Source organism: Leptonychotes weddellii, chromosome 4 (assembly GCF_054177405.1).
Source record: "Leptonychotes weddellii isolate Sample4059 chromosome 4, ASM5417740v2, whole genome shotgun sequence".
Classification (NCBI taxonomy): Eukaryota; Metazoa; Chordata; class Mammalia; order Carnivora; family Phocidae; genus Leptonychotes; species Leptonychotes weddellii.
This window is the reverse complement of record NC_138372.1, coordinates 95,659,060-95,686,537: the sequence shown is the minus strand read 5'-3', so window position 1 is coordinate 95,686,537 and position 27,478 is coordinate 95,659,060. Positions and strand designations below refer to the sequence as shown.

General features: G+C 53.4%; 2 protein-coding genes across 10 annotated transcripts in view; one reads left to right on the top strand and one right to left on the bottom strand.

Moving 5' to 3' along the window:
• The window catches only part of RIIAD1 (regulatory subunit of type II PKA R-subunit domain containing 1), a 30,713-nt gene extending 22,603 nt beyond the window's left edge, over positions 1–8,110 (bottom strand). The window contains exons 1-3 of one of the 5 annotated variants that reach the window (XM_081815956.1): positions 3,473–8,110; positions 2,899–2,975; positions 44–1,696 (exon numbers count right to left, since the gene is read on the bottom strand). In XM_081815956.1, the coding sequence (XP_081672082.1) occupies positions 1,621–1,696; positions 2,899–2,975; positions 3,473–3,556 (237 nt within the window). In that variant the 5' untranslated portion in view covers positions 3,557–8,110 and the 3' untranslated portion in view covers positions 44–1,620. Of the gene's footprint in view, positions 1–43; positions 1,697–2,898; positions 2,976–3,472 lie in introns of those variants that run through there. The other 4 variants (XM_081815952.1, XM_081815955.1, XM_081815954.1 and 1 more) reach the window with 4 other exon arrangements.
• A 527-nt stretch (positions 8,111–8,637) lies between these two features.
• On the top strand, positions 8,638–23,181 carry CELF3 (CUGBP Elav-like family member 3). Of its 5 annotated transcripts, XM_081815962.1 has the most exons (14): positions 8,638–8,684; positions 9,425–9,530; positions 10,761–10,843; positions 15,877–15,925; positions 16,346–16,474; positions 16,613–16,692; positions 17,573–17,716; positions 17,904–18,045; positions 18,315–18,464; positions 18,829–18,894; positions 19,158–19,289; positions 19,559–19,702; positions 20,364–20,501; positions 22,176–23,181. In XM_081815962.1, the coding sequence occupies exons 4-13, from the start codon at positions 15,877–15,879 to the stop codon at positions 20,489–20,491; spliced, it is 1,164 nt and encodes a 387-aa protein (XP_081672088.1). In that variant the 5' UTR covers positions 8,638–8,684; positions 9,425–9,530; positions 10,761–10,843; the 3' UTR covers positions 20,492–20,501; positions 22,176–23,181. The 5 variants fall into 5 exon arrangements, with proteins under 5 accessions (XP_081672088.1, XP_081672085.1, XP_081672084.1 ...); XM_081815959.1 differs by lacking the exon at positions 8,638–8,684 and having other exon boundaries at positions 8,696–9,530; positions 16,349–16,474; XM_081815958.1 differs by lacking the exon at positions 8,638–8,684 and having other exon boundaries at positions 8,698–9,530.
• The last annotated feature ends 4,297 nt before the right edge of the window (positions 23,182–27,478 follow it).

Sequence of the window (27,478 nt, the reverse complement as noted above, 5' to 3'; positions counted from 1 at the left end):
TGATCTGGCCCCTAGTACGGTGTATACTCTCATCTTGCGAAAGTTCACCCAGTTTAGGATATGCCACTTTTCATTATATTTCAAAAGAATGTTAAAAAGCTGGGGGGGGGGGCGGGGGGACAATGTTGTGGAGCCACTGCAGATTTTTCCGGCCAAGGAGTGACATAATCAGTTCTAAATTTTGGGAAGATTCATCTGCCTGGCTACTTACAAAAATATCTAATAAAGCCTTTCTACAGTTTCACACTTTGCTATCACATCTCCAGCCTAAAACCTTAGACCTCCGTGGTCTAAAATAAGTTAGATCGCTATTCTTTCTATTCTTCAGGTCCAAAATTCAAGGTGTTAAGAGTTCCATACACTGTATATACAAGTACATCCTGGAGAGCTGTGACTGAATCACTGTAAGTCATCACGATCTGGAAAACCCAAGTGGGGAGCTCGCTTCCCAACAAAAACACTTTGGAGCTTCTCATGGGTTGGAGTCCAGAGCAGAGACCTGCAAAAGACATGAGGGCAGGTATGCCGCTCAGGATTCTGTCCCCTCTTCTCCCTTCCTCTTTTCCCAAGAGGAAAACCATCTAAAGTATCCAGTACAGATGAGGGGCTGAATCTGGTTCATCCCAGTATCTTCCAAAGGAAGTAACAGTAACACCAAAAACAACAAAAGCAAACCCTCAAACTTTAAACACTTCTTCTCCCCCTCCCACCCCCACCTCAGAAAGAGAAAGGCCTAAAAGGGGCCAGGAGCATTTCCTGTAGATAGCTTCAGGGCCAGCAAAGGGAAGAGCCTAGTGGCCTACCTGGCCCGGGAGGTGGGGATGATAAGGAAGTGAAGGGGCTGTTCTCGTGGCAGCCAGGCACAGACACCCAGTTCCTCCTGGAAACTTCCTGGACAGAGAAGCTGGGCCACCCCTGATATGTGACTAAAAACACCACCCTCTTCATTCGCCACCACCTCCCACCACCACCCATTCCTTGTGTTTGTGAACAAGGCAAATGGTGATTTAATTCAGGCTTTTAACATCTACCCCCAACCTCCCTGCTGGAATCATTCCTAACTTGGACTGCAAGCTCCCCAGGATAGGAATGAGGTCAACCTTTATTTCCCTTTAGAAGAAGAAGTGCAAGGGATGCCGTGGCTCAATCGGTTAAGCGTCTGCTTAACATGACCGTCCCATGTCAGGCTCCCTGCTCAGTGGGGAGCCTGCTTCTCCCTCTGCCTCTCCCCCCTTGCTCGTGCTCTCTCTCTGTCTGTCTGACAAATAAATAAATAAAATCTTTAAAAAAAAAAAAAAAAGGAATAAGAAGAAGAAGTGTAAAAAATGATGGCCTGATCCCCAGGACTGACATTGACAGAAGACCCCTAAACTATCTTTTGCCGAAGCCTTACCCCTGGGCCAAATAAAACCAACCTTCACAGGGAAGTTTCTATTTTCCCTTTCTCCATCCCCTATCTGCTCTGTGAGAATCTGCTGCCACCGGAGAAATGACTAGGATATGAAGAACAGTGAGACCCAGGAAAGACGAAAGAGCCTGGAAAAAAAGACACTGCTCCAGGTCTACTTTTGAGAAGACAAAGAAGAGCCCCACCTCTGGCTCACCAGCTCCTGTGAGCTTTCAACCCAGCACAGTGGAAATACCAGAGGTATGGATCCTGCTTCCGCATCTTGGGGAAGGAACCTCACCTCTCCAGCTGTAAAACGGAAGTGATGCTAAGCTATGTTTTGGAGTTGCTGGGAGGGTCACACAAGTACCAAGATGTCACACAGTGTGCAGGCACCGGGGACGCAAATACGGCTGCACCAGCTTGGGGTTCTGGTCCAGGGACAAAGTGCACATTCCAATTCAGGGGGCGCCTGGGTGGCTCAGTCGTTAGGCGTCTGCCTTCGGCTCGGGTCATGATCCCAGGGTTCCTGGGATCGAGCCCCACGTCAGGCTTCTCACTCTGTGGGAGGCCTGCTTCTCCCTCTCCCACTCCCCCTGCTTGTGTTCCCTTTCTCGCTGTCTCTCTCTCTGTCAAATGAATAAATTAAAAAAATCTTTAAAAAAAAAAAATTCCAATTCAGCGTGATAAAGGCTAACCTGGGAAACCAACACAGTGCCTGGAAATGGAAGCCATTATTATTATTTAAACCTTGCCTATTTGTCTGTAGCCAAACAGTATTTGAGATAGCTCTATTGTTTTCATCAGTTGTTGCCCCAAGATTTTTTTTTTTTTTTTTTGACAGTTCTTTGCCTTTCATCCCATTAGGAGAATTTTCCATTCAAACAACAAATGCCAACCTGAAGGGCAATGTAGGGGAAAGAAAAACAGTGCTCCAGGATATGGTGGAAAATAGTCTCTCCCCCAAGACTTACAGGGGAATGGCTTCCAACCACTGGAGTCTTTCCACAACAAGTCTCTCAGGGAGAGAAGGGCCAGACATCTGAATTTTTTTTAAGTTCTAGTGATCTTGTTAAGCTCCTCTGATGGAGAAATAGTGCTCTACACCCAATGGCTGCCTGTTGAGTTTCTCAATGCCAAATTACCTCTTCCAAGTGTCAGAAGATATATATTTATCCTTCCAGCTAAAATGACTGAATATTAACATTTTTGAGAATTCAGAGATAACTTAAGAAAACCTCTAGAGATAACTCAAGAACACCCTGGGTGCCACAAATCTGAGAGTTAGACAAAACTCAATCTTAAAATATTGTCTTACATACGTAAAAAAATATGTATATGTATGTAATTTTAATTTAATTTATTTAGTTTAACATATATGTATGTATATGTATCATTTTATTTTTTTCCTACCTCTCTGACCCTAAAGGCAGCAGTCAACTCATCTCTGCCAACCAAGATTTGGTATTATTTCCCACTAGCTGTCAAGGCCGGTTGGGAACACCACCTACCTGAAGAAACCACTTATGAGCAACTCCACTTCTTTGTGGGTCCTCAGGTATTTTTCGTTAGCAATCCGAGTCTGAATCTAGGAGGATAAGAGCAAAAGGTCACGCTCCATGAGGAGGCAGATTTCAGGGTTCAAGCCCTGGGCGTGTGAAAGCCTTGGGGAAACTAGGTGTGCATTTGACCTGGGTCTTTTCCCGGGATGTTTGAAATTTTAAGCCGCCTGTTTTATTAATGACCAACACCTTCTGCGCTGTCAGGCTCAGGGGCCATAGCTAAGGTCGGGTCTCCACCGTCCGGAAGTTCTTGTCTGTATCTAAGTTACTGTCTCCGGCAGTAATTTCGGTCCATTTCACTGGCCAGATCCCTGCGGTCGTTCTTCCTGCACTTCCAGGCGCCTGTCGGGCTCCGTCCAGGGTCCCAGAAGCCCAGAGTTCCGCCTGGCGTCTCCCCCAGCCTTCCGCCAGTTCATCTGAGAATAGGCTCCCGCGCCCCTCCTCCCGGACCTCCTCCGGGTCTGCAGCCCTTGTCCTAGGGGAGCTGCACTTCGATGGAGGCGGGAGTCCGGGGCGCACCCACCTTGAAGTTGCGAAGCTGCTCCTGCTGCGCGGGGCTCAGCGCCCCGGGGTCCGGCCCCAGAAGCCCGCCCTGCAGCGTCGCCATCTTGTCCAGGTCGTCAAGGCGACGGACCACGCGGGCGGAGAGGCCCCGCCCCGCCCCCCAAGTCCGGCCCTCATCAGCACGCGGGGTGGGGCTGGGGGAAGGAATATGGGGGCCACTCTGAAACCTAGTGGGAGGGTCTTCCCCTCTAATTTCCCGGCTTGGTTGTATGTGGAATGAGCCCCTCTTCTTGCCTCCACCCAACCTCAAATAGTTTTTTTTTCCTTGGCTCTAGAGCAAAACTGGAAAAGGGATTTCTAAGTCAGAGTCTCCCAGAATCTGGTTCCTGACCCTCTCCCTTGTTTGGCAGCTGTTGAAACCTAGTAGTAGAGAGAGAATTCAAGCTTCTTCGCCTTTAGCCGGCCCCAAAGCCAAACCCCTCCATCAGTCCTGTAGACACACTTAACAATATGAAAGCATCCCATAGGAAGGAGTGAATGGAGTGCTGCAAAGGAAGGGACATTCTCACACTAAAGATACTGGAAAGGACCTGGGGGACATCCTGCCAGAGGTTTCCCCTCTTGGACTGACTTTTTTTTTTTTTTAAAGATTTTATTTATTTGACAGAGAGAGACACAGCGAGAGAGGGAACACAAGCAGGGGAAGTGGGAGAGGGAGAAGCAGGCTTCCTGCAGAGCAGGGAGCCCTATGTGGGGCTCGATCCCAGGACCCTGGGATCATGACCTGAGCCGAAGGCAGATGCTTAACGACTGAGCCACCCAGGAGCCCCCTGGACTGACTTTCTCGTATAGATGAAGTTGCTCCTCATAAATTCTAAATCATCTCTCCCACTCCCAGTTGAACAGAGGAGGGGAAAGGCAGTTGGTCTTCAAGGTGTATTCTTTTAGTATCTAATTAAGAAAGGAAAGTGAAACATAAAGCCAAAGAGCTGAAAATAGACCTGGAAAGGGCAGGAGCCTGTCTGTCGAACACACCATACACATGGTGCTGAGTTTCTACACCCCCAGAGATCATGCCCAGCAGAGGCCTCCTGGGGAACAGAGAAAAGACCTCAGAAGGGAGGCTGGTCTTTCAGATTGGTGAACAACTGCCCAAGGAGAAATAAGCCCAACATTTAGACCATGGCCTTGGAGGGGTTCTCTCAGTGGTCCACCTCTATCCTTCTCAGCAAAGACTGAGGAGAAGAAGTGAAAATGTTGGCAGTTCCCAAGCCAGGAAAAAAACACGGAAGATAGATGAGGTAGTGAGCTACAGGCCTCTTCCCAGGAATCTCATCCAGGTTAGTAATCATTGCGTTTGTTTGTCTGGTTTTTAGGAGAAAGGGTTAGTAGAGAGGTAGATAAGCTGCCATCTGTCACAAGTGTTTTTTTCAGGCAGGAGCAGAGGTTAATCAGAGGTAATAGTTCCTGTTGGCCAAGACCTGTTTCTTCCCACCCCGCCCCCCCAGAGAAGCTGGCAGGGGAACCCCTTAAGCTGCACTACCTAATATGGTCACCACGAGCCACCTGTGGCTATTGAGCACTAGAATGTTGCTGTAAGTGTCAGATGTGCTATTAAGTGCAAAATACACATTGGATTTTGAACATGTAGTTTTAAAAAAATAAAGTATGTTATTAATAATCTTTATATTGATGAGATGTTGAATATTTTGGATATATCATATAAACACATTGAATAATATTTGGGATATATCGGTTAAATAAAATCTATTATTAAAAGTAATTTCACTCATTTCTTTAACTTTTTTAATGTGGCTGCTAGAAATTTAAATTATGTAGATGGCGGGCGCCTGGGTGGCTCAGTTGGTTAAGCGACTGCCTTCGGCTCACGTCATGATCCTGGAGTCCCTGGATGGAGTCCCTGGATCGAGTCCCGCATCGGGCTCCCTGCTCGGCAGGGAGTCTGCTTCTCCCTCTGACCCTCCCCCCTCTCATGTGCTTGCTCTCTCTCATTCTCTCTCTCTCAAATAAATAAATAAAATCTTTAAAAAAAATTATGTAGATGGCTTGCCTTATATTAAACAGTGCTGGACTGGACTGGCAAATCTACACACACGCACACACACATGTGTAAGTATGTAAAATTTTCTCCATCTTCCCACCCTGTGCATAAAATAAGTAATGTCCTCCTTCTGCTAGTCTGTGGTCTTCTTGTACTTTGAGACTCAATCAAGCCTTTCTTGACTGAGCACTCCCCATGGCCCAAATGCCACTATGTGTAAATAAGAGAGGCTACTTGTACTGACTTTGGTTTTCTTACAGCACCTTGGTCCTCACTATCGCACATGGTGTTGGCCTGTCTTACCTCTCCATTTGAGGTAGAAGCCACTTGAGGGAAGGAAGATCATATAAGAGATTCTTTGTACAGTGTCATGGTTTCTGCTGCACATGGCTTCACTCTGCTTTCAGTTGGTGAGGCTAGCAAGTATTTGGTGACTAGCGACTCTGCCCACATATACCACCACGACATTTTGCCCTTTCTGAAATATATCCCAATTATTCATTTTCTAAGAATCTAAAATCGGGAGTAGAGCTCTCCCTGTATAAAGTCAATAATCTTTTTATGTAGGGCAGCTAAGCACTGAGTGCAGAAGAATAAGAAAGAAGGAGAGCTTGGGGATGGTGGAAAGAGAAAAGACCTTGGAGGAAGTAAGGTTTGGAAGCTTCATTTCCTCCTGGAGAGCAACTCCCCAGAATGGGCCTCTGAGTCATAGGGTTAACCCCCCAGAGTCACCTCACAGGACAGAGATGTGCCCACAGTCACCCAGCAAGGATGGCCCAATGCAAGCTCCCACCTCTTCTCCCCTTAACCCTGCCTCTCCTTTCAGATGGAAACCTTCCATCTGGGGACCACAAACTAAGCAAATGGTTGGAGGCATTTTGCTGCCTGCAGCTGTCTCCCCAATTGCTGACTGGGAGGAGGAGTAAGGGGAGTTCATTATAATTCATTTTTGTAAATGTTCAATATTTCAATTAATGTGATTAGCCCCAAGCCTGAATGAGCAGCAGGGCGGCAGATCTGCTGACAAGACACAGAGTAACAAGATCAACAGGGCCGTGGGGTCTTCCTAGGCTCCATCCTCAGAGGGTGTGATCTGTTTAGCATCTCCATAAATACCGAGATCTGATTAAGAGGCAAGGCAGGGAGCAGTAAGGGTGGAGTTGGGAGTGGAAAGTTACTTTCCAGATGTGCTTGCACTCTTGGTTCCCTGGCACTGCCATCCGGTGTTCTGACCACCCAGTACTGGGTGCTCTACCATCTCCCCTCCGTGCCCATCTTAGGGCCCCAAATGGGAGGACCTGGGCATCCATATGATGAAGTGTAATCATATTTACACACACACACACACACACAAACCCAAGCTAAGGAAGGATGGAAGGTGGTCAACAGAGAATCAAGCAGTAGAAAGAAGGTCATCTCTCACACAGGGCTCAAATGAAGACACAAGAGGAAAAAAGCCAGGCTTAACAACTCTTCCCATTCCCATGGGGAGCATTTGATGTGGGGGTTAAACTCAGGACTCAGGAGCCAGATTGCCTGGGCTCCACCCTCACTAAGTCTTCTTTCTAGCTCTGTGATGTTAGGCAAGCCATTTTATCTCTTGGTGCCCTGGTTCCCTCATCTTTATTTGGAGGTAATGGTAGAACCTACATCATAGGCTGGTGCTGAGGGTTAAACAAATTAGTAAATATAAAGCACTTGGAACAATGTCTGGGACACTGTAAGTGTCTTCTAAGCACCCTTACTATTACTTCCCTTGTTGAAGAGAAGTTTGCCTGCCGTGATAGCTCAGGAATGGGGGCGGCTGGAATTCAGTTGGGACGTATTTCGTATTTCAGAGACACCAGTGCCACTATGGAGACATCAGCCCCACTCTGGGGTGAAGAAGGAAATGACAGTAGAGAGGGCATTCCACAAGGGCTGCAGGCAAGGACTGCCCTGTCCAGGAGAACTGATGTCAGCAGGTACTCCCTGCACTGAAGGGTGGTGTGAGAGGGCCCAGCACATGGAAGAATTAAGCTCCCTTGAGATTATGGGGGAAACAGATCATCCGTAGAAGAAGAGTTTTTTAGGAGAGTAATGGCCCCCAAATGTACTCCCCCCATCCCTTTATGTTACCTGGTTCACTTTGAGAGTCCTACTCAAGGAACCTAACTGGGAGAGGGGGGCAAAGGGAGAAGAAATTGGGTTTCTTCTGCCCTGAACCAGAGCTTGCCTTCTTTGGTTCTCGCCCCTCCCCACAAAGGAATCAGGGATCTGCTCTTGTCAGAGGTTCTTTTGCATCAACTGTTTATTCAAAAAATAATTGTTTAGCAACTACGCATGAGCAAGACACTGTGCTAGACCCCAAACAGTAAAATCCTGAATTAAACAGTGCCCTGGTCTTCAAGGAGCTTACAGCGATAACTCTCGAAGTCATCACCACCGCCGCCTCCCTGCCCACACACTTACACACACAAACCACCCAGAGGGAGAGAAGGGGGTGTTGGCAAATGCCAGCAAGACATAGTTTTTCTTGGATCTTTTTCTGGAAAATACACAGTTCTCTCTCTCTGCGCTCATTTCACCCCGCCCCCCTTTCCATCTTTCCTCTCTGGGTACCCTTCTGCCCTTTCCCCCAGGCTCTGAGACATACTTCCCACCCCATCTACACCTCCCTCCTCCCCCCACTCCCAACCTGACCAACTGTTCCTATGCCATTTTCTTTTCCCCGGATTCTTTCCTATACTGCCCACACTCAGTCTCCCCAGATGCTGGCTCCCCTCTCCTCCTCCCCCCTGCTCCCCTCTCCTGGGTCTTCTCTTCCAGCACCGGGGACAGCTCCAGCCCCCGGAACAATGGACCCCACCTTAGGGCTCCTCTATAAATTCTCCATCTTAGTGTCTTGCCCAACTCGTGATTGGGGAGTAAGATGGGGGAAGGGTTATTATCAACAGGACCAGCCGCTCTTCTGGGGGTGGGAAGGGAGTCGGGAAGGAAGGAGATAGAAAGAGGGCGTGGCTCTTGTCTGGATTGTGCGTCCCTCTCCAGGGTAGAGAATTTGTATTCCACCCCTGAGACTGACATCACTGATGTCAGGGGAAAGGAGGTGGGAGTGGGGAGGGGGGTGTGGAGGGGGGAGGTTTTTGTTGAGGAGAGCGCGGCCAGAGAGCAGAGCTCCGGGACCCAGGTGACCGGGAAAGCAGGCAGCCCCAGCAGCGGGAGCAGCCAGCAGCAGCCCAGGCCCGGGGACCAGGGTGGGGGTGGGAGGGGGGCTGAGGGGAGGACCTGAAGGGGGGCGGCAGGGCAGAAGGGACCCCCGGAGCCCTGCCGCCATCAGAGATCAAGCATCTGGCATCAGGGATCTTCGGACCCAGCAGAAGGATCAGCCACAGGGGAGGTGTCCTCCCGGGAAAGCCAACGAGAGCTCCACCTGCCCCACATCAGGAGTGCCCCCCCCCACCCGACGCTGCTGGCAACCTACCAGGCCCCTAACCCCTAAACCTCCTTCTCCTCAGGCCCTTTCCCGACTCCAGCTCTTAACCCCCAGTTCCCAGCACCCCTGATACCACCCTAATCCTCCAGATCTTGAGCACACTGACCCCCATCCTGGGATATTTGCCAAATCTCTGGGAGGGAGATCATTTGTTTGGGCTATGCCCCCTGGTGGCATGACAGTGTCTGCCTAGACCCCTGACCCCTAGTCCTCAACTCCCTGGGCCTCCTTTGTGTGAAGAGCTGCCCCTCTCCTCAGCACTGTGGTTGGGGGCCAAAGGGAAAGCCAGCCCCGGCTGGGCCCCGGCCCCCACCACTTGCCTCCTTGCTGGGCAGCTCCCCCTGGCCTTTGGGCTTCTCCCTGCTCCCCTCGGCCCCTCCTCCTGGGCCGCCCCAATGAAGGAGCCGGATGCCATCAAGCTGTTTGTGGGGCAGATCCCGAGGCATCTGGAGGAAAAGGACCTGAAGCCAATCTTCGAACAGTTTGGTCGGATCTTCGAGCTGACTGTCATCAAGGACAAGTACACCGGGCTGCACAAGGGTGAGGGGTCAGGCCAGGCTGGAGAGGTGGTCAGGGGTGGGAGGGGAGGCTGGGAAGAGAGGAAGCCAGCCTGGAGGGCTGGAGTGGCTGGAAAGGGCTGATGTGGAAGGAAAGAGTTCAGGGGCTAAGGAGTGGATGGAGGACCTGGAAGAGAACAGCCAGGGTGAGCAGGGGACTCTGATGCAGGCCTAAAGACAGCCTCTTTGGGGGAAGAGTTGTCGAGGAGATGCAGAGATGTGGATCCTAGAGATGAGAGGGTAGTGTCATGGATGAACTCAAAGGAGGTTGGAGGATCAAGAGATCTGGTTTGGGAGATAAGGAGCCTGGCAGGGGTGTGTGTATGTGTGTGTGTGTGTGTGTGTGCGCGCGCGCGCGCGCGCGCGCGCATGTGCATGTGCGCGCACGCCTGAGAATCTTAGTAGTCTCAGACACTATTGGGGTGGGGGTCAACCTGGCATGAGTGGACATGGACTGGGCAGGGCAGATCCAGGACCCAGGAAAGGGACCTGAGAAGCAGGGTGTGGAGGACAGAGACTGGTATAGATCTGGGAAGTGTGGGGGCGGGAAGTTAAGAGAGCCTGGCCAAGCGACACTCCTTGGGCCTGTCCAGGGCTGTGCGCTCTTGCTAAGCAGGGTCAGGCCCCGGTCAGGACTTGGAGAGCTCCAGACACTGGGGATGGGGGTGGGGGCCCACTGCTTCCCCCTCCATTGGCCTGGAGACTTGCAGTGAACTGCTCTCCCCTTTCCTTCTCCTCTATCCCACTCTCCACCCTCCACCTGCCTCCTGCGGAATTGGAGAGAGATGAGGAAATAGGGAAAATGGGAGAGGAGAGGGGTGATGGGGACCAAGATGGAGGGAGGTAGAGGCAAAGGAGAAGGGGAAAAGAGGCCAGCGAAGGAAGAGAGAAACCACACCACACACACTTGTCTGACAACCACATGCCCCTTCTCCCCCCACACAAAGCCCCCTCTCCCAACAGTCCCCTCTTCCAATGCCGCCACCACAGAAACCTCCCAGGCTCTGGGTCTCTGCCCTGAGTTCAGCAGCCCAGAGACTCCCTGGGGCAAAATGTCTGGCCCCTCTCAGATACCTTCCCACTTCAGCAGCCAGAAAGTGGCAAGAAGAGACAAGCCTCCCAGTCCTCAGTCTCATGGTTGGGGGGAGCCTTTTAGGGAGGGGAGATCAGGGACTCACCCCCACCCGGTCTCTCTGCCCCTGCCCCTCCTCAGGATGTGCCTTCCTGACATACTGTGCCCGCGATTCAGCCCTGAAGGCCCAGAGCGCCCTGCACGAACAGAAGACGCTTCCAGGGGTGAGTCCCATATTTGTAGGGCCAGAGGGCTGAGAAGGGCCCTAGAAAGGGCAGGGGGCTCACCACCTTCCTGAGACATGGAGCTCATTTTCTACCTCCTCTCATCACCAGGAAGGTCCCCTCTCCTTCTAACACCCCTCTTTCTTGCTAGAGATGCATTCATTTCTTCTACCTGGAGAGAAGGAAGACAGCGATTAGCAGAGCAAATGTGACCTTTGTAAGGAGCAACCTGCTCGTGGGGCAACACAGAGAGAGAGAACTTAGCTGGTTGGGAGGCGTGGGGACAGACTCTGGACACCAAGTGTGTGGCAAAGTAAGCAGGAAGCACCCAGGCACTCTTGTGGCTCTGAGGGTGGGATATCTGGCTGTGACATGGACAGCTGGTGCCTGCTGGACTAGCATCTCTGAGCGGGCTTCTGAGCTCTGACAGACTCACCTCGTGTCTTCTCGGAAGAGCTTTGGGCATCAGGGTGGAGCAGGGCCTGGGTGGGCCTGAGCTGGGGGGCAAGCAAGGGCAGGGGCAGACATCATTGCAGAGGATCAGGCCTGACCCCCAAAGGGTGCCCAGGTCAGCAGGGGTGCCCTCTGACATGGCCTCTTTCCTGAAAAAGTCAGCTCTTTTTCTCTTCTTCTGAGACAGCCTTGCAGATTGCCCCAGGCCTGGACTGGCAGCGATAGAGAATCTCAGGATGCCTCCATCCAGGCAGCCTGGGGGTGGGGAAAGGATGTGCCATTTTATTCCGCTGTCTCTGTGCTTCTGTTGTCTCCCACCCCCTGAGCCCCAGGACTGAGAGCTAACCCCGTCCATCCCTTCAGTAAACATTTGCTGAGCACAGCCTGGGTGCTGGAGACACACGTGTCACAGCCTCTAGCCCTCCCCCCATGTGGGAAATGGAGAAAAACGCTGATTCTCCATCCCTTCCTGGGCGGGAAATAGACAAAACAGATGGGCAAAGGGAGGGGGCATCCAGGAACATCAGAACCACTTCACCCACTCCCAGCTTCCAACCTTCAGAGGTCTAGGACCCACCCCCTCTGTGGCCCTCAACCCTTGAATATTGCCCGGAGAGCAAAGCCCGCCACCCGCCTGGCTCTCACCCCTCCGTCTTGTCCTAGTTGGTGGCAAGCCAGCCAGAACAGCCCTGGCCCATGGAATTAAGGATCTGTGCATGCGTGTGTGTGAGCAGGCTCAGGATCCAGGGAGCCTGTGTGTGCGCGTGCGTGTGCACATGTGTGCACGTGCGCCCGCCAGCCTGGCTGTGTGGGTGTGGGCACACGCATCCCTGGGAAGCCTGGTTTCCATCACGTCACGTCTCAACTTTCCTTTCTTCCCTTTTCTCTGTGGAGACCCCTGACAAATCAGTAGTTTTCATCTCCGTCGCCACGTCTCGTCTTTTTCTGTCTCGCTAGCCGGGCATCTGCCCTGGGTCGGCCCCCTCCAGCTGCCTGCATGCTCAGGCAGGGCTCCAACTGTCCGGGTGTGGAAAGGCTCTGCCTCCCCTTCCTGGAAACAAACAGGCCCAGGGTGGGAGGTGAGGGAGAAGGGTACCTGGTTAATGAGTGTCTAGCCCTGCCCCTGAGCCAGCTCCCAGGTGACGCTGAGGCCTCCACTTTGGCCTTTGCCTCAGGGGACAGGATCCAGATTGGCCTGACAGAGCCTCTAGTATAGGACATGGGCGGGGGGAGGGAGGGAGGGGGGCCCATCCTCCAAGGGGACCCACGTGCTAGGGGCTTGGGGGAGCAAATCAGGGCAGTCTAGGGGAGCAGATGTCTGTGGCCAGGCTCTGCCTGACCCTTTGTATCCCCCAGGTCTTTTCTCTGCCTCCTGCCTTCCTGGCAGCATTGTTTCCTCAAACAGTCTCGGCTGTTTAGTGTGCCAGCTCTGTGGGAAGTTCTTCCTGCTGTCTAATCTCCCTCCACACCCTCCTAATACAGGCTTTTTTTTTTTTTTTAAGATTTTATTTTTAAGTAATCTCTACACCCAACGTGGGGCTCGAACTCACAACCCCGAGATCAAGAGTCACATGCTCCACCCACTGAGCCAGCCAGGTGCCCCAAAACAGGCTCTTTTTTCATGGGGGCATTTAGCTCTCTCTCCTTTCTCCCCATCTCTGTCACCCCGGAATCTGCAAGGTGCCACCACATTAGGGTGATGCTTCGGCTGCAGACAGGAAGAATGGAGGCTGGGCCTGTGGCTGTCAAGCCCCGTTTCCTTTTCTCTCCCCTGATCGGTCGCAGGAGGGGCTCAGCCACAGTCCCCTGGATTCTCCCTGCCCAGAGGGTGTGGCCTCCTGGAGGTGGTGGTGGGAGGGAGCCAAAATCCCACTCTGGGGACGTGGGCCCTCCCTGTCGGCTTGCTGTTGGGCCAGTGAATTCTGGCCCCGTGGAAAGGACCCGTGTGTGGTCTGGGACACCGGGTGGAAGGGAGTCCGGAGCCAGGGGTGAGAGAGCAGCAGGCCTCTATCCCCAGGAGAATTAGATTTTCTGGAAATATAAGCTCTTCCTGGCAGTGGGGTCTTTGCTATTGGTGAGAAGGATGAGGGCCTTATGAGTGACCAAGTCGTTGGGGAGTGGTCTGAGTGCTACTTGGAGTATAAATAGCCTCTTCTTCTTTGGGAGGCCCTCGGGAGGGCTTATCATCTGGCTGATGGTGGCTAGGGAAGAGAGGCGCCCGACTCCGGGTTGCCAGGTAAACAGGGCCCAGCTGGACTCAAGGGAGGGGGCAGGTGTGCCCAAGCTGAGCTAACAAAGACCGAGCTTCCCACAGGAAGGTGCCAGGCCAAGAAGGAGAGCCTGGGCCTGGGTCACTGAGGGCCACTGAGGGAGGCTGGCTATCTGTAGGGGAGCGAGGGGAGCCTTCTGTCAACGTGGTCTGCACTGTGGCCTGTGCGCTTGCGTGTGTCTTTGTGTGAATCCCTATCAGCTGTGGATATTTATTGAGGTGCTATTTTTGTGCCTGGAAGCCCGTGCAGCAAGGGAATGGCATCCTTTCTCTCTGGGTCGCAGGTTCCCCACCCTCGATTAGAACCGCAGATCCCTAGGGGCATTTTGGGAAGGGGTTAGTGTCAAGTAAAGAATTCCCTGATGCTGTGGAAAGACCCTGATTCGGATTCTACCTCTTCCGTAGGGGGTGTGGCTGGTGCTGAGGTGCCCGTGGGGCACCTCCTGATTACTTTACAGAGAGGAGGAGGGTGCAACACTGAGAGCTCTGGGCAGCTAACCCCCACCCCGTGCACACACCTCTCTCTCTCTCTCTCTCTTTCTCACACACACACACACACACACACACACACAAGCTCCTGAGGAGATTGAACCTCCATGGGATAATCCCAGATTGGTGGAGGATAAAGCTGGGAGCAGATTGGCTGGAGGATTTGGGTGACTGTTACCCACCTCCCCCCAACCAGCTGCTCTCGGATCCATAAATGGGGGTGGGGCAGGACAGGAGTGTCAGCTGAGGTGGGGCTTAGGTTTGATCCAGGGCTGGGGATACCTCACCAGCAGAGTCCTGTCAGACTGACTGGAATGGCCTGATACCAGGGAGGGTCTGGTGTGAGAAGGGGCAAGGGGCAACTATCAATCCTGCACTTCTCTGTGTGAAGTGATGACACACAAGATCCCCAAAAGCTGGAACACTAGAGCTGAGGGTAACCTGACTCACCACCGCCTGATCTGCCCCACTATTTTACAGATGAGAACATTGAGGCCCTGAGGAGAGAAGTGACTTGTCCAAGGTCACCCAGCTAGTGAGTGGTAGGGCCAGTCCCTGAACCCGGGTCTCCTGACCCCCAGTCCAGTACCTTGCCTGAGGATACCCGTGGCCCCCCTCAGAATGTTGATAAATGGTTTCTTTTGTTTAATATCTATTTTTGGTCACTGGAGCTAGGATGCCCCCTCAATAGCAAAATATTTTCAGACACGAAATCCTGAGTGCTTCCACTCCCTCCAGTTCCGAAGATGCTCCCCGCTAGTTAAGGAAATCAACCTGCAGAAGTCACTGCTAAGTCCCCTCACCAGACAAGAACGTGGAGAGTGGAACTGGGGGGTGTCTGCATTTCCACTGGAGACTGAACAAAGGGAGATGCTGCAGGAGTGAAGAGAAGGGAGAGCTCTGGAGGACTTCAGGGTACAGGGAGAATGTCAAAAGAGCACGGGACAGCAGTTCCTCCTTCGGAGCCCTCTCAGCTGTGAGACACCAAGGATTTGATTTGGAGGAGGAAGGCAGAGGAAGGGACAGTGTGGCCCCAGCAGAGCCTGCTCAGCGCGAATCAGGAAGCTTGTCCTGGGCCCCTCCCCCACCTCCCAGTCCCCACCAAATCCTCCACCCCCAGCATACCCTGTTCTCACCCCCCCACACTCCTTCGCCGGGTGTGTGGAGCAGCAGAAGTGATGACGTCACCACGGTCGCCAGGGCGACAGGAGGGATAAATCAGGCTGAGTGGGCGGTTGCCATGGCTCGCATTCTCCCGTTGCCACGGAGACTGGGCATCTGCTCCCTTTGTGCTGCCCGAGTGCCTTCCCCCTGGGGTCAAGGGGTGTAGGGGGGCAGATAGAGAAGCAGACACACCTCTCGGGGTCAGAAGGAAGTCGGGGCATATGTGGGGTGTCCCTGGGTCGACAGTCCTCCTTGGGGCTGCTTATTGGAGTGGCCTCTGTTGCGCCTACTTTGCAAAATTGAGGCAGCTTTTGCTGAATAGCCCCTTGGCTGGGCTCTGTCTCAGGACCCAGGTCCTATGGGAAGTTCCATTCTCCCCCTAAAGCCGGCATCACTTATCCCTGGCCAAGTCATCTGGGGCCTCACCGGAGCCTGGAGCTGGCCCCAGGAGCATCCTCCTCTACATCTTCACCTTCCACTGCCTCTAATCCCCTCGGGTCCTAATCCTAAACAAGATTAGGCCCATCCCTTCCTTCCCATCAGCAGTTTAGGGCCTGGGGTTTACTCCCTCTAGCCTCTCTGCAGGTCCCGGCCTGGGGAGGGCTCCTGGGGGTTCAGAGGAGGTCCCCAGCAGTTGCCTTCTCTTCTCTCCTTTTAGATGAACAGGCCGATCCAGGTCAAGCCGGCCGACAGCGAGAGCCGAGGAGGTAGGTGCTGTACCTTTGGACTTTGGATTCAGGCCCAGGGCTTCGAGTAGCTGAGGGGCAGCCTCTCTTGAGGAAGAAAATCTGAGAATTCCAAAGGGTTCCTGGTCAAGGTGGGGATTGAAGTCAGTGTGGTCAGAGGGGATGTCATCCAGCCCATTGTAGAGATGGCAAAACTGAAGCCCAGAGTAAAGTGCAAGCCCTTCAGGAACTGGACTGAGCCCTCTATGTAACTGTACCCCATTTCCCCAAACATCACCGGTATCATATGTTAGAAGCCTTAGTCCCAGGGTGGGGAGTGCCTGGACCTCCAGGGAGTTGCTGAAGGTGAAGGGCAGGATTTCTGCCTGTCCCAAGCGGGAATAGAGTTGGTAAAGCAGCCAGGGCGCCCTGAACATGCTCCTCCTGTGCCTTACCTCCCAGAAGACCGGAAGCTCTTTGTGGGGATGCTAGGGAAGCAGCAGACAGATGAGGACGTCAGGAAGATGTTCGAGCCTTTTGGGACCATAGACGAGTGCACTGTGCTCCGGGGGCCAGACGGCACCAGCAAAGGTACCCAGTCGCTACCCCTTCCCCAACCGGCCCTTCTGGCCTTCCCGCTCCTCTCCCACTGGCTTCCCGGCAACGGGGACAGTGGGGGCCCTTGAGGGTGAGCACTCACCCTTTCCTCCTTGCTCTTGGATGCTGTAGGCTGCGCCTTTGTGAAGTTCCAGACCCACGCCGAGGCCCAGGCGGCCATCAACACCCTTCACAGCAGCCGGACCCTGCCGGTGAGCCCCCCTCACATTCACATTTCAGATGACATCTCCCCACCTCTGGCCCCTATCCCTATCCCTCACATCCAGTCCGCATGCCCTGCCCTCCTCCCTGGCCTCCTCCACCCCTCAGGCTCTCCATCTCCTGTCTCTTCCCCCACCTTCCCATACCCCCCACCCTCACTGGCTGGGCGCCAGAACACTTGCTTAGAGGCCGCACGTGCCCTCCGCACATTAGCAGTGGGTCAACCGACTGTACTCGTGGAGGGCTCTCCAGCAGGGCAGAGTTCTCAGATGGAACTAGCTGATTCTGAAGCTCCCTCAGCAGAGGCTGGGCATTTAGCAGGAACTTGGTCAAAAGGATGCAACACTGAACAGAGAACTGCATTCTAGATTCCAGGATTCTACAACACTCTCTGCAAATGTTCTTGGGTTTGGTTTTTATTTAGTGCAAGGTAGTATGAAAACTTGAGGCTTCATCCTCCGAGCACACTGTGAGGTTTAGGGTGCGGGGGTAGGAGTCACGGTGCGGGGGCTGGGGTGGCTGGCCAGCACCACCAGCCTGGGATTAAATATTCTCTGTGGCCCTTCCAACCTGGGGATAATTTCCGGCTCAGAATCCTCACAGAAAAGCCAGGGATGCCCTTTGGATGCCAGTAGGCCTTTCCCTTTTCAAGCACATGCCTTCGGGTTTCTCAACTTTTTCTAGTCTCTTGCACGTCCTGGCACAGGGGGAGGCTGGGATTAAAATCTTCCCGTTTGACAGAGGCACTACGATGGCTGCCCTCCAAAGAGGCCAAGCCTGGAGGGGTGGAACTGAGGCCAGGCCCTGAGGGCTCTGGGGAGGAGAGATCCCGACTCTGTCCCTCTAACCACATGCGTGGCCCCTGCCCAGGGTGCCTCATCCAGCCTGGTGGTGAAGTTTGCTGACACGGAGAAGGAGCGAGGTCTCCGCCGAATGCAGCAGGTGGCTACCCAGCTGGGCATGTTCAGCCCCATCGCCCTGCAGTTTGGAGCCTACAGCGCCTACACCCAGGCCGTGAGCACTGACCCCTGGGTGCTGGGCCTGGCCCATCCCCGCCTCCTCCTGGCCTCCAGGACCTGTCCCCACCCTTCCAGTGCCAAGGCCCAGGGCTGGGAGGGGAACCCGCCCCGCCCTGCCAGCCACCCCCTCGGGCTGGGCACAGGGGCCCTGGCCCCACTCTCCTCTCTTCCCCTTCCCCCAGCTGATGCAGCAGCAGGCGGCCCTGGTAGCGGCTCACAGTGCCTACCTCAGCCCCATGGCCACCATGGCTGCCGTGCAGATGCAGCACATGGCCGCCATCAATGCCAATGGCCTCATCGCCACTCCCATCACCCCATCCTCAGGTAAGGCCCCGGCGAGGCGGGCTGGGCTGGGTGTGAATGGGACAGGTCAGAGGAGCTGCTGCCCGGGGTGTAGGAGGGTGGGGGGGTGGGACACAGGGCACTGCTCAGGGAAGCCAGAGGGTCTGGAAGGGGCTCAGGGGTGAGAGAGTGGCCTGCTTCCTCCCTTCTGCCTGCAGACTTGCTGACTGGTTCTCTGCATTCGTGTGTGTGTGTGTGTGTGTGTGTGTCCCCGCTTCTCTGCTCTGTCTCTGTCGCTTTCTCCTCCCTAGGAACCAGCACCCCTCCTGCCATCGCCGCCACGCCCGTCTCGGCAATCCCTGCTGCCCTGGGCGTCAACGGCTACAGCCCGGTGCCCACCCAGCCCACCGGGCAGCCTGCCCCTGATGCTCTCTATCCCAACGGGGTTCACCCCTACCCAGGTGGGGGTCTCTGCCTGCCCCCGCTCTCTCCCCAGCAACTATCAAAGCCGCCGCTGCCATTGCCCGCAGAGAGCCGTGGCGCCCCTTCCCTCTCCAGGCCTCGGGGTGATAAGCTGCTTTCTCCTGCTCTGTCATCCTTGGGCAGGGATGCTCCTGCCCGTTCTCAGCCAGGGAAGCTGAGGCTTAGAGAAGCCCAGGGTTTGCACAGCCAGTCACAGACTCCACGCTCTGCCCTCTCCCCGCGGCTCTGGGCCTTTGCGCGCTCTCCCGTCACACCCCGTGCCCTGTGAGGCTGTCCTCCCCACCTGCCTGGCCTCTCCTCTGCGTCCTGCCCCACCCTCACAGTCGGTGCTGCTCTCCCCAGCCCAGAGCCCCGCGGCCCCCGTGGACCCCCTGCAGCAGGCCTACGCGGGGATGCAGCACTACACAGGTGAGGAGCCCAGGGCCCCCCCTGCCACCCCGGACGGGAGGGGCGGCGTGGGACCGAGGCTGGGCTGCCAGGCGCCCCGCCCTGCCAGCCACCCCCTCGGGCTTCCTGACGTTAGGGGCAGTGCACCCAGAGTTCAAGGCGGCTCCTTCTCTGACCCCTCTCAGCCCTGTCCATCCCTGTCCACCCCGGGCTGCTGGCCAGAGGGCCCCGGGGGCCGGGCGAGTCTCGGGACCCACACTAGCTCTCTGCTCTCCACCCCGCAGCAGCCTACCCAGCAGCCTACAGCCTGGTGGCGCCCGCGTTCCCGCAGCCTCCCGCCCTGGTCGCCCAGCAGCCTCCACCTCCTCCCCAGCAGCAGCCGCAGCCGCCGCAGCCGCAGCCGCAGCAACGGGAAGGTGCGGCCTGGGCGCCCTCCTGCCAGCCCAGAGCCTTCCGGGACAGGAGCACCCTTGCCCTGGGCTGGGGACTCCCGGTCGCCTGCTCGCAGCCTGCCTCTGGCCCCATGTGCGGGGAGAAAGCGAGTGGGGATGAGGTGTCTGGTGCCCTGGCCTGCACGCTGGGGGCTGGGATGGGAGGGTCTGCCCCAGGCCTGCTTTCCGTGGGGCGCTTGCCCCTGAGTGCTTCCCAATCACTGGGCTCCTCCTCTGTCTCTGCTACCACCCAGGCCCTGACGGCTGCAACATCTTCATCTACCACCTGCCCCAGGAGTTCACGGACTCAGAGATCCTCCAGATGTTTGTCCCCTTTGGCCACGTCATCTCAGCCAAAGTCTTTGTTGACCGGGCCACCAATCAGAGCAAGTGTTTTGGTAAGAATATGATGATCCAAAAGATAAAATACAGCACATTTTTGCCTATGGACAAGGTTTGAGACATTTGAAGGCATTTATGGTCACAGTGGGCCCAAACTTTGAAATCCAGATTGTCCAAGAGTCAGAAAGAGCCTTTCTTACACCCTCGGCATCCCGTACCAGCTGCTGTCCAGGCCCAGCTCTTCCTCCAAAAACTGCAGCTTTACCTTTTCTCCTTGAGCACTGGTCAAATTCATGCTCCACGAGGTCTGGAAGAGGCTCAGGAACGGGATGTTTGGTTTTCAAAAGGAAGGCTTAGGGAGTGGAGTCTTTTGGCTTTGTGTCTAAAAGCTGCTTCAAGGGAGAAGGAGCCTTGTCCTCCCTGCTTGAGAAGTCATGAAGGGCCAGAAGTGGTGTTTTCAGAGTTATCCAGGCTGAGGAAGGGGCTGCCCTTTAAAGAGCGCTGGAAAGAATGTCCTAGTGCATGTGAGTGGCAGGACTGCATTCATTAACTCAACCTATCAATCAGCAGCTACCCATCGAATGCCTACTGTGTGCCAGGCATTCAGGATCCCGGGAGGAAGTAGGGTGGTGCCGGGGAACCAAAGAGCAGGTTCTGGCCCTCAGCACAGGCAAGTGAAGTGGGGTTGGGCTGGGTCTTATGCCCCTCTCACCTCAGGCTTTGTGAGTTTCGACAATCCGGCCAGTGCGCAGGCTGCCATCCAGGCCATGAACGGTTTCCAGATTGGCATGAAGCGCCTCAAAGTCCAGCTAAAGCGGCCTAAGGATGCCAACCGGCCCTACTGAGGGCCCCCAGGTGGGTCCTGTTCTCATCCTGTGACCTCTTAAGCTCCCTCACACTGAAGCCAGGGCCCTCACTTGGACTGCCCTCCCACCCCCCACCCCCGTTCCCCCAGCCTCAGGGATGCCCACCCCACCCCCACCCCTGACTCTGGGCACTTGAAGCAGGGATCTGGTATAGCTCCTTCCTTATGCTGTGTTTCAATCACCCGAGTCATTCTCTCTCTCTCTCACACACATATACATACACATGCGTGTGCACGTGTGCACGCGCGCACACACACACACACACACACACACACAAACTGTGACCCCAGAGAGAGCCAAGTCTGTCTAGATCTGTGTCCACTCCCCAGGTCTTCCTCAGTATCTGGTCTCGTTTGTCTGGTCAGTGTCCATGTGTTTGTGTGTCTCTCTCTTTTTGGTTTTCCTTTGGGTCAGAGTGGAATTAGGGGAGTAGAGTTGGGGAAGTAAGGGGGCTGGTACAGGATACTGGAGGGTTCTAGAATCATGGCTCCTGGAATATCTATCCTCCTGAGAGGTGGGGATATCAGACCCTCAGTGCCCTGGATTCCAGGTAGTATAGACCCTGGACTCTGATGCAGTATAGGCCCATGGGACAGTGGAGAGTGCACAAAACAGACTGGGGGAAGTCCAAGCTTCAGGCCTCCCAGGAGAAGCTTCAATTTAGGTGGAGAAGGCCAAAATGCTGGACTGCCTGAATTTCACTAAATGGGTCCCCTCCGCCCCATTGCCACCACCACCCTAGCCTCATGGCCACAGAGCTGTGAGCTTTGGTGACTTTTGTGTTTAATCTCCTTTGGACCAAACCCCTGAAAAAACACAACCCAAGAACAATACCCACATTTTCTGTTTCTCCCCCTTTCCCCCCCAATCCTGGCTGCTTAACTCCCCCCACCCTGGGGGCCCCCCCAGCCCAGGGCCCGTGTTCATTGTCGGCCGAAGCCCCCATCCCCGGACCCCTGCTCCGGGCCCCTGTAAGTTGCATGGAACGAGCGTGTTGTCTTTGGAGCCGATTGTTTGTTATTTGGGGAGGGGGCCGCGGAGGGAAGCGCCCCTCAGCCCAGGGTCAGGGCCGGGGGCAGCTCGCGGGATGTGCTTGGTCAACAGTGGTTGGTGACTGTGGTCTGTGTTCTGTGCCTTTCTCTCTTGCTTTCTTTGTTCCTTTCTGAAAAGGAATGAGAGCACTCTCTAGGGGCTGGGGGTCTCAGCCCTCAAGTCTGCAGCCCTAAGCCCAGCCCCAGGTCCTAGCCTGGCCACCTTGCTCTTCCTCCAGGTGTCTGTCTGTCTGCTGCCCCTTTTCCTCCTTTCTCTTAGCTATCTCTGCCTGCCTGCCTGTTGTCTCACTCCTTTGCTTTGTCCCCTCCAGTCCCTGTCACCATATCTTCCAGCCTTTGTTTCTCTCACGGGCTGTGTGAATATCTCCTTCTGCATATCCTTTGGTTTCTTATATCATGGGCCCTCTCCCTCCCGTCTCCTCCATCATTGCCCCTTGTCCAACAGCTGTGGGGCTCCGTCTGGACTGAGGCCTTTCGGATGACCTGTCTTCCCCAGGCGGCCCCATCCTATCCTGCGTCAGCCAGCCCAGCTACCTCTTCCCTGGCAGGGCCTATGACCTGCACTGGCTGTGTCTTCCCCACAGCTTCACCCATGTCTCCTTCCTTCACAGGTCTGGAGACACCAGAGGAAGGGGCACCACACCCCTCTCCCCACGTCTGGTCCCAGCCCTCTCTGCACACCTGCCCGGGTCTCGATGGGGCTCTGGGGCAAAAGCTGCTTCACAGCCCTGGGGGAACAGGACACTGGCCCACTCCCACCACCCCGCCCCTCCTGAAGGGCCTGTTTCCTCCCAGGTGCCCTTTTGGCCTTTGTGAGGGAGCAAGGGACAGGCTCAAAGGCTCCGGGGTATCTGCCTTCTGCTGGGGCTCCTGTGGTGACCTTCTGTACCCAGCTTTCACACTTGCCTCCCCCACCAGCGGGCCTGTGGCCCCCGGGAGGGCAGAGGGGCCTCCCACAAGCTCCCCACCTCACCCTCACCCCGGCCTCTTCCCCACATTAGGGGTTTCTCAGAAGCTGGTTCTCACACTCCCTGCCACCCTCAGCTAGAGGTAGGATATCCCTGAACCCTGGGCTCCCAGCCCTAAAACTCACTGCCTCCCCCATGGGCCCCCTCTAAGGAGGGTGTGGGGGAGCCCTGAGGGCTGCCTCTCCACCAGTCAGCCACAGAGACCCTCCTCCTTTCATGAGGAAAAGACCTCCCCCGAACCCCTAAAAATGTTTACAGTCTCTGCTGGTCCCCTCCGTGTAAATACCACTACCACCCGTGCGTTATCCAGCCCGGCCCGGCCCGGACGCTGCCATCTCTCTTTCTGGGAGTTTAGACAATGTTTCCCTTGGAGTTTTTCTCTCTCTTGATTTCTCCCTTTGCTTTGGGGGTAACTGGGTATTTGGGAGGAGGGGTGTGGGGAGGGTTACAGGGGTTTATTACCTGATCATTTTCTTTAGGAAGAGGTTTTAGGGGAAAGAAACGGGTGGGGGTGGGAGTGGTAAGGGGAGATTGGGGAGTCCGTTTCAGACACTTCTCTATGCTTAACTTATTTATTTATTGCATTTTACTTTTAAAGAGTTGGTCTTTTCTGTCTAAATAAAGAAAAAAGTTTAAAAGCATCAAATAAGAGTCTTGGAAAGTTGTGGGGAGGGGATTTTGCATACTGCGGAGGGGACGAAGGGAGGAGGTTTGGGAGAGAGACCTGTTAGGAGGGTCCAAGACCTTTGAGGGGTCCAGGCCTTGACCATGGCTTCATGATCCCATTCTTCCACCCTTCCTTGAGGCTTAATCCGGGAATGCTCTGCAGCACTAGGCACAGAGGGAAGAAAGCAGGTCAGCAGGCCTCTCTTGTATCCAGCCCTGTCCCTCTGAAGGCTGGGGACTTCAGTCTCATGTTCCTGACCTCCATTTCTCCCTTGTTGGTGGGGGTGAGCTGTCTCTGCACCTACCAGTGGGGATACAGGGAGCTAAGCTTTTGCTCTGTGATTCTGTTACAGGCCCTAAATGTACATTTCCTCATTTAACCTCCCAACAACTCTGTGAGGCGGGACACAATTTTATAGACAGGTTAAAAAGGGCTTGGGAGGGTAATTGACTTATCCATAATCACAAAGCTACCAAGGGGATGGCTGCAAGAAGGAAGCCCTATATGTCAGACTCCAAAGCCCATGATTCTCTCATCTAGCAGGCTCAACTACCTGGTCTTTGACCCGAGGCAATGATCCCAACAAGTACCAAGCAGGCTGTCACAGCGAGTCCCATCAGCAGAAGGTGGACTGCATAAGTCCTGAGGTCCCTCCGATTTGGTTCTTAGATTCTTCTCTGTGAACTACTTTAGGGCTGGGTTCAGGGGGCTCACACAGGGGTAGTGTGTGACTTCACAGCATCTAGGCCACTTGCTTTTAGCAGCAACCTGCTACCCCACCCTCATTATGCCCCCCCACTTTAAGCTTGCTCACCTTCCAGCCCAGCCAGCCTTAGGCCAGAGCTGTTCCACCAGCGCACAAGGATGTGTGACTCCTCACCACCCACTCCAACCTCAGCCCCGTACTTTGGCCTTCTCTTAAACTGCCCCAAACTGAGAGTAGTACAAAGAGAAGCAACATGTGAAGTGCAATAGAAACATACCTGTGGATATTGTTTCAGGGAAAACAAGTCTCTTAGATTGGCAGAGTCCAGGGATGGGGCCTTACTCAGAAGGAAGAGAATCCAGGCAGGAGCATCTGAAATCTCGAATATATGGGTGTGTGTGTGTGTGTGTGTGTGTCTGTGTGTGTGTCTGTGTGGTAACAGACACGCATAAGTGTGTGTAAGGACAGCAGGAGTTGGTATCAACACCAGGAATTTTCCCTTGTACTGTCTCGCTGTGGCCTCACCGCAGTTTCTGGGTCAGGACAGAAAGATGGAAGGTGTATTTGAGACCAAAGAGCATCTCCCAGAGTGACATACTGATTGGTGGGTTCTCCTGGGATGCAGGAGTTGGGAGGCAAAAGGACTCGGAAGTCTCCTCCTCCTGGTATCCCCCCTGATCTCAGGCAACCCCTCACCAAACACTGAAGAATCCTTATTGTCACTGCTCACGGCTTGCCCTTCCCTGCAAGGAGAAGGAGCTCCAAAGGAGCCAGATTTTCTCCAGAGAAGCAGTAGATACAAGTAAAGTTGAATGATGAAGAGGGAGACACAGAGGGGTCTTTTGGGGGGAAACAAAACATTTCAGGGACAGGGATTCTCCAGGTCCTTTTTAAAAATTATTTTAGGGGCGCCTGGGTGGCTCAGTCGTTAAGCGTCTGCCTTCAGCTCGGGTCCTGGGATCGAGCCCCGCATCAGGCTCCCTGCTCGGCGGGAAGCCTGCTTATCTCTCTCCCACTTCCCCTGCTTGTGTTCCCTCTCTCACTGTGTCTCTCTCTCTGTTAAATAAATAAAATCTTTAAAAAAAATAAAAATAAAAATTATTTTAATCCCAGTATAGTTAGCAGTGTTATATTAGTTTCTGGTGTACAATATAGTGATTCAGTAATTCCATACATCACCCAGTGCTCATCATCTCTAGGGACTTTGATGGCAAAACGTAGGATCCTTGGAGACAGAAAAGGAAGCTCTGAACTTGTATCTTGCATAAAAACAGATTTCTTAGGCATCATATTAGCTTCAAATATAGTAGGAAGGGTATAAAGGAGGGTAGTTCTGTTAGCTCCCGAAGTTCACTACCACCTCTTCTGAGCAGGGGGGGTCTGAGCAGTAATAAAATGGGAGAGCAGAAGAAATAAGAAATGAGGACAGTTGGATACCCCAATTCAGACCAAGCAGGATGAAACTCAGCTGCTTCTTCCAATATGATCAAGTTACTGTTCCAGTGTTAATGGCAGCATAAAGAGAAGGGAAAAGGAAAAGAAATTCTTAAGGCAAAAGAGTGGAGCTGACAGATTAATAGCAGGGATTGGGAGGAGCCTTCCATTTATAGAAATGAAAACAGACATTTAGGAAAATATCCTCCATTAGGGGGGCTCCAGGGATGAGAGTGTGGCTGGGGAAAGCCCTGGATAATTCTTCCTCCAATGCATCCCCATGCCCTGGCCATATTTTGAGAACTTAGAAATGGACAAACGTCAGGCAAGGTGTTTCCATTTCCTCAGCAGAGACCCTGCACAGCCCATCCGACTTGCAGGGCTTCCTTGGTCTTTTCACTCTCCTGCTAAAATGTCAAAGCCTTCGCAGTCTTGGCTTCTAGTATTTGTGACTGCAGGCATTTCCACTTGCGGCCAAGACTCACTCTCTTCTCTGAGTCTGACAACTTGAGTCGCCCTGAGCCAAGCATCTGGTCCTTCGAAGATTCCCATTCTCTGGGCCTTCTCTGGGTCTACTTCCCTGAGTAATCAGGCAGCTTCCTCTTGCCCCCCACAAATGGGGTCTCCCTCCAATATACTGCATCCTCTCATCCACTTGATGAGAATGACTCCCAGCTGTGTGTTTCTAATTGAACTTTTGTCCTGAACTCAGTCTGGGAGTGCCTTCCTCCCTCAGTCTTCCTCATAAGTATCTAGCACCACTATTCACTGTCTGACGCAATCCAACTGCAAAGCCCTACTTGTCCTCTCTCTCAAATATATTGTTGACCTACACACATCTGTCTTTCCATCTCCATGGCCACAAAGTCCAAAGTCACCCTCATACCACCAGAGCCCTCTGGTGTCCTCATGTGTCTCTGTGGTTCCCTTCCCGCCCTCCTACAACCTGTTCTTCATAGAAGCCTTCTACAAATCCATTCACAGACAGATGCTGAGTCCATTCTCCACCTTGTTTACCACCGTATCCCCATCACCCTCAACAGTGCCCAGAACATTAGAAGGTGCTCAACAAATAATTAAGAAGTAACTGCTGGATGTCTATATATCTAGATTTCTCACCCATGCTTAAATCATAATAGGTCCAAAGCTAAAACATTTTCTCCCTGTTTCAACTCTTAAATATTTCCATTTTCTAGCCACCTAGACATGAAACCTCAGGAGTCTTTTACTCCTGACACATGCATTCAATGTTATTAAATCATGAAAGATTTTACTTCCACAATTTTTTTCTCACATCCATATCCTTCCTTTCAATTATCACTGCCTCCACTTACCAACTAATCATAACAGTGTCCTAATTGAGCCTTCTGTGTGTATTCTAAAGCACCAGTTTCTAAGCTGCAGCTCATTAAAAAAACCTTTTCTTTTAAATGGAGAACACCTCACCCTGGCATTCAAGGCTCTTCAAACCTCATCTTCCATCTTATTCCTACACATCCCTAAGTTCTAATCAAATAGGACTATTCATTGTTCATCTGGACAGGTTTGATCCTTCGCCTCCCCCCATGGCTTTTCATTCCCAATTATAAGTGTCAGGCACATAACAGCTCAATAAACTTTGTGAAAAACCTTCTTGTTGAAATCCTGCTCATCCTAAATGGTTCATCTTAAACGCCACTTTCTTCATGAAGATTTCCTTAGCTGCTTTCATCCAGAGGTCTTTTTTTCCCTCTCTTCTTCCTAGTCCTTATGGCACTTCAACCTTCCACTGCCGTGTATCATGTCATTCGTAAATCTCTCAGTTCTCTGCTGGGCTGAAGGCGGCAACAATGGCTCTTCCTTTGCCTTTGTATCTGCTGTTGTATGGAACAGGATGCCCTGCGCATGGCAGATAGCCAATCAATGTTTGTTTACTTAAACTTCTGTAATTCAACTCTGGGATTCCACTTTTTACTTCTCTACAGATTCTTTCCTTGTTAAAGAAAAAAGAATTATTCCCCCATTATCAGATTTGTCAGATCCCAATTATTTAATGCTGATGGCTGAGTGAATGAGACCCAGAACAAATGTCTCTCCCCAAACTGCCAAAAGAAATGTCAAACTAGTTCTTGCTTTTATAGCCTTCAATCAAGGAGCAAA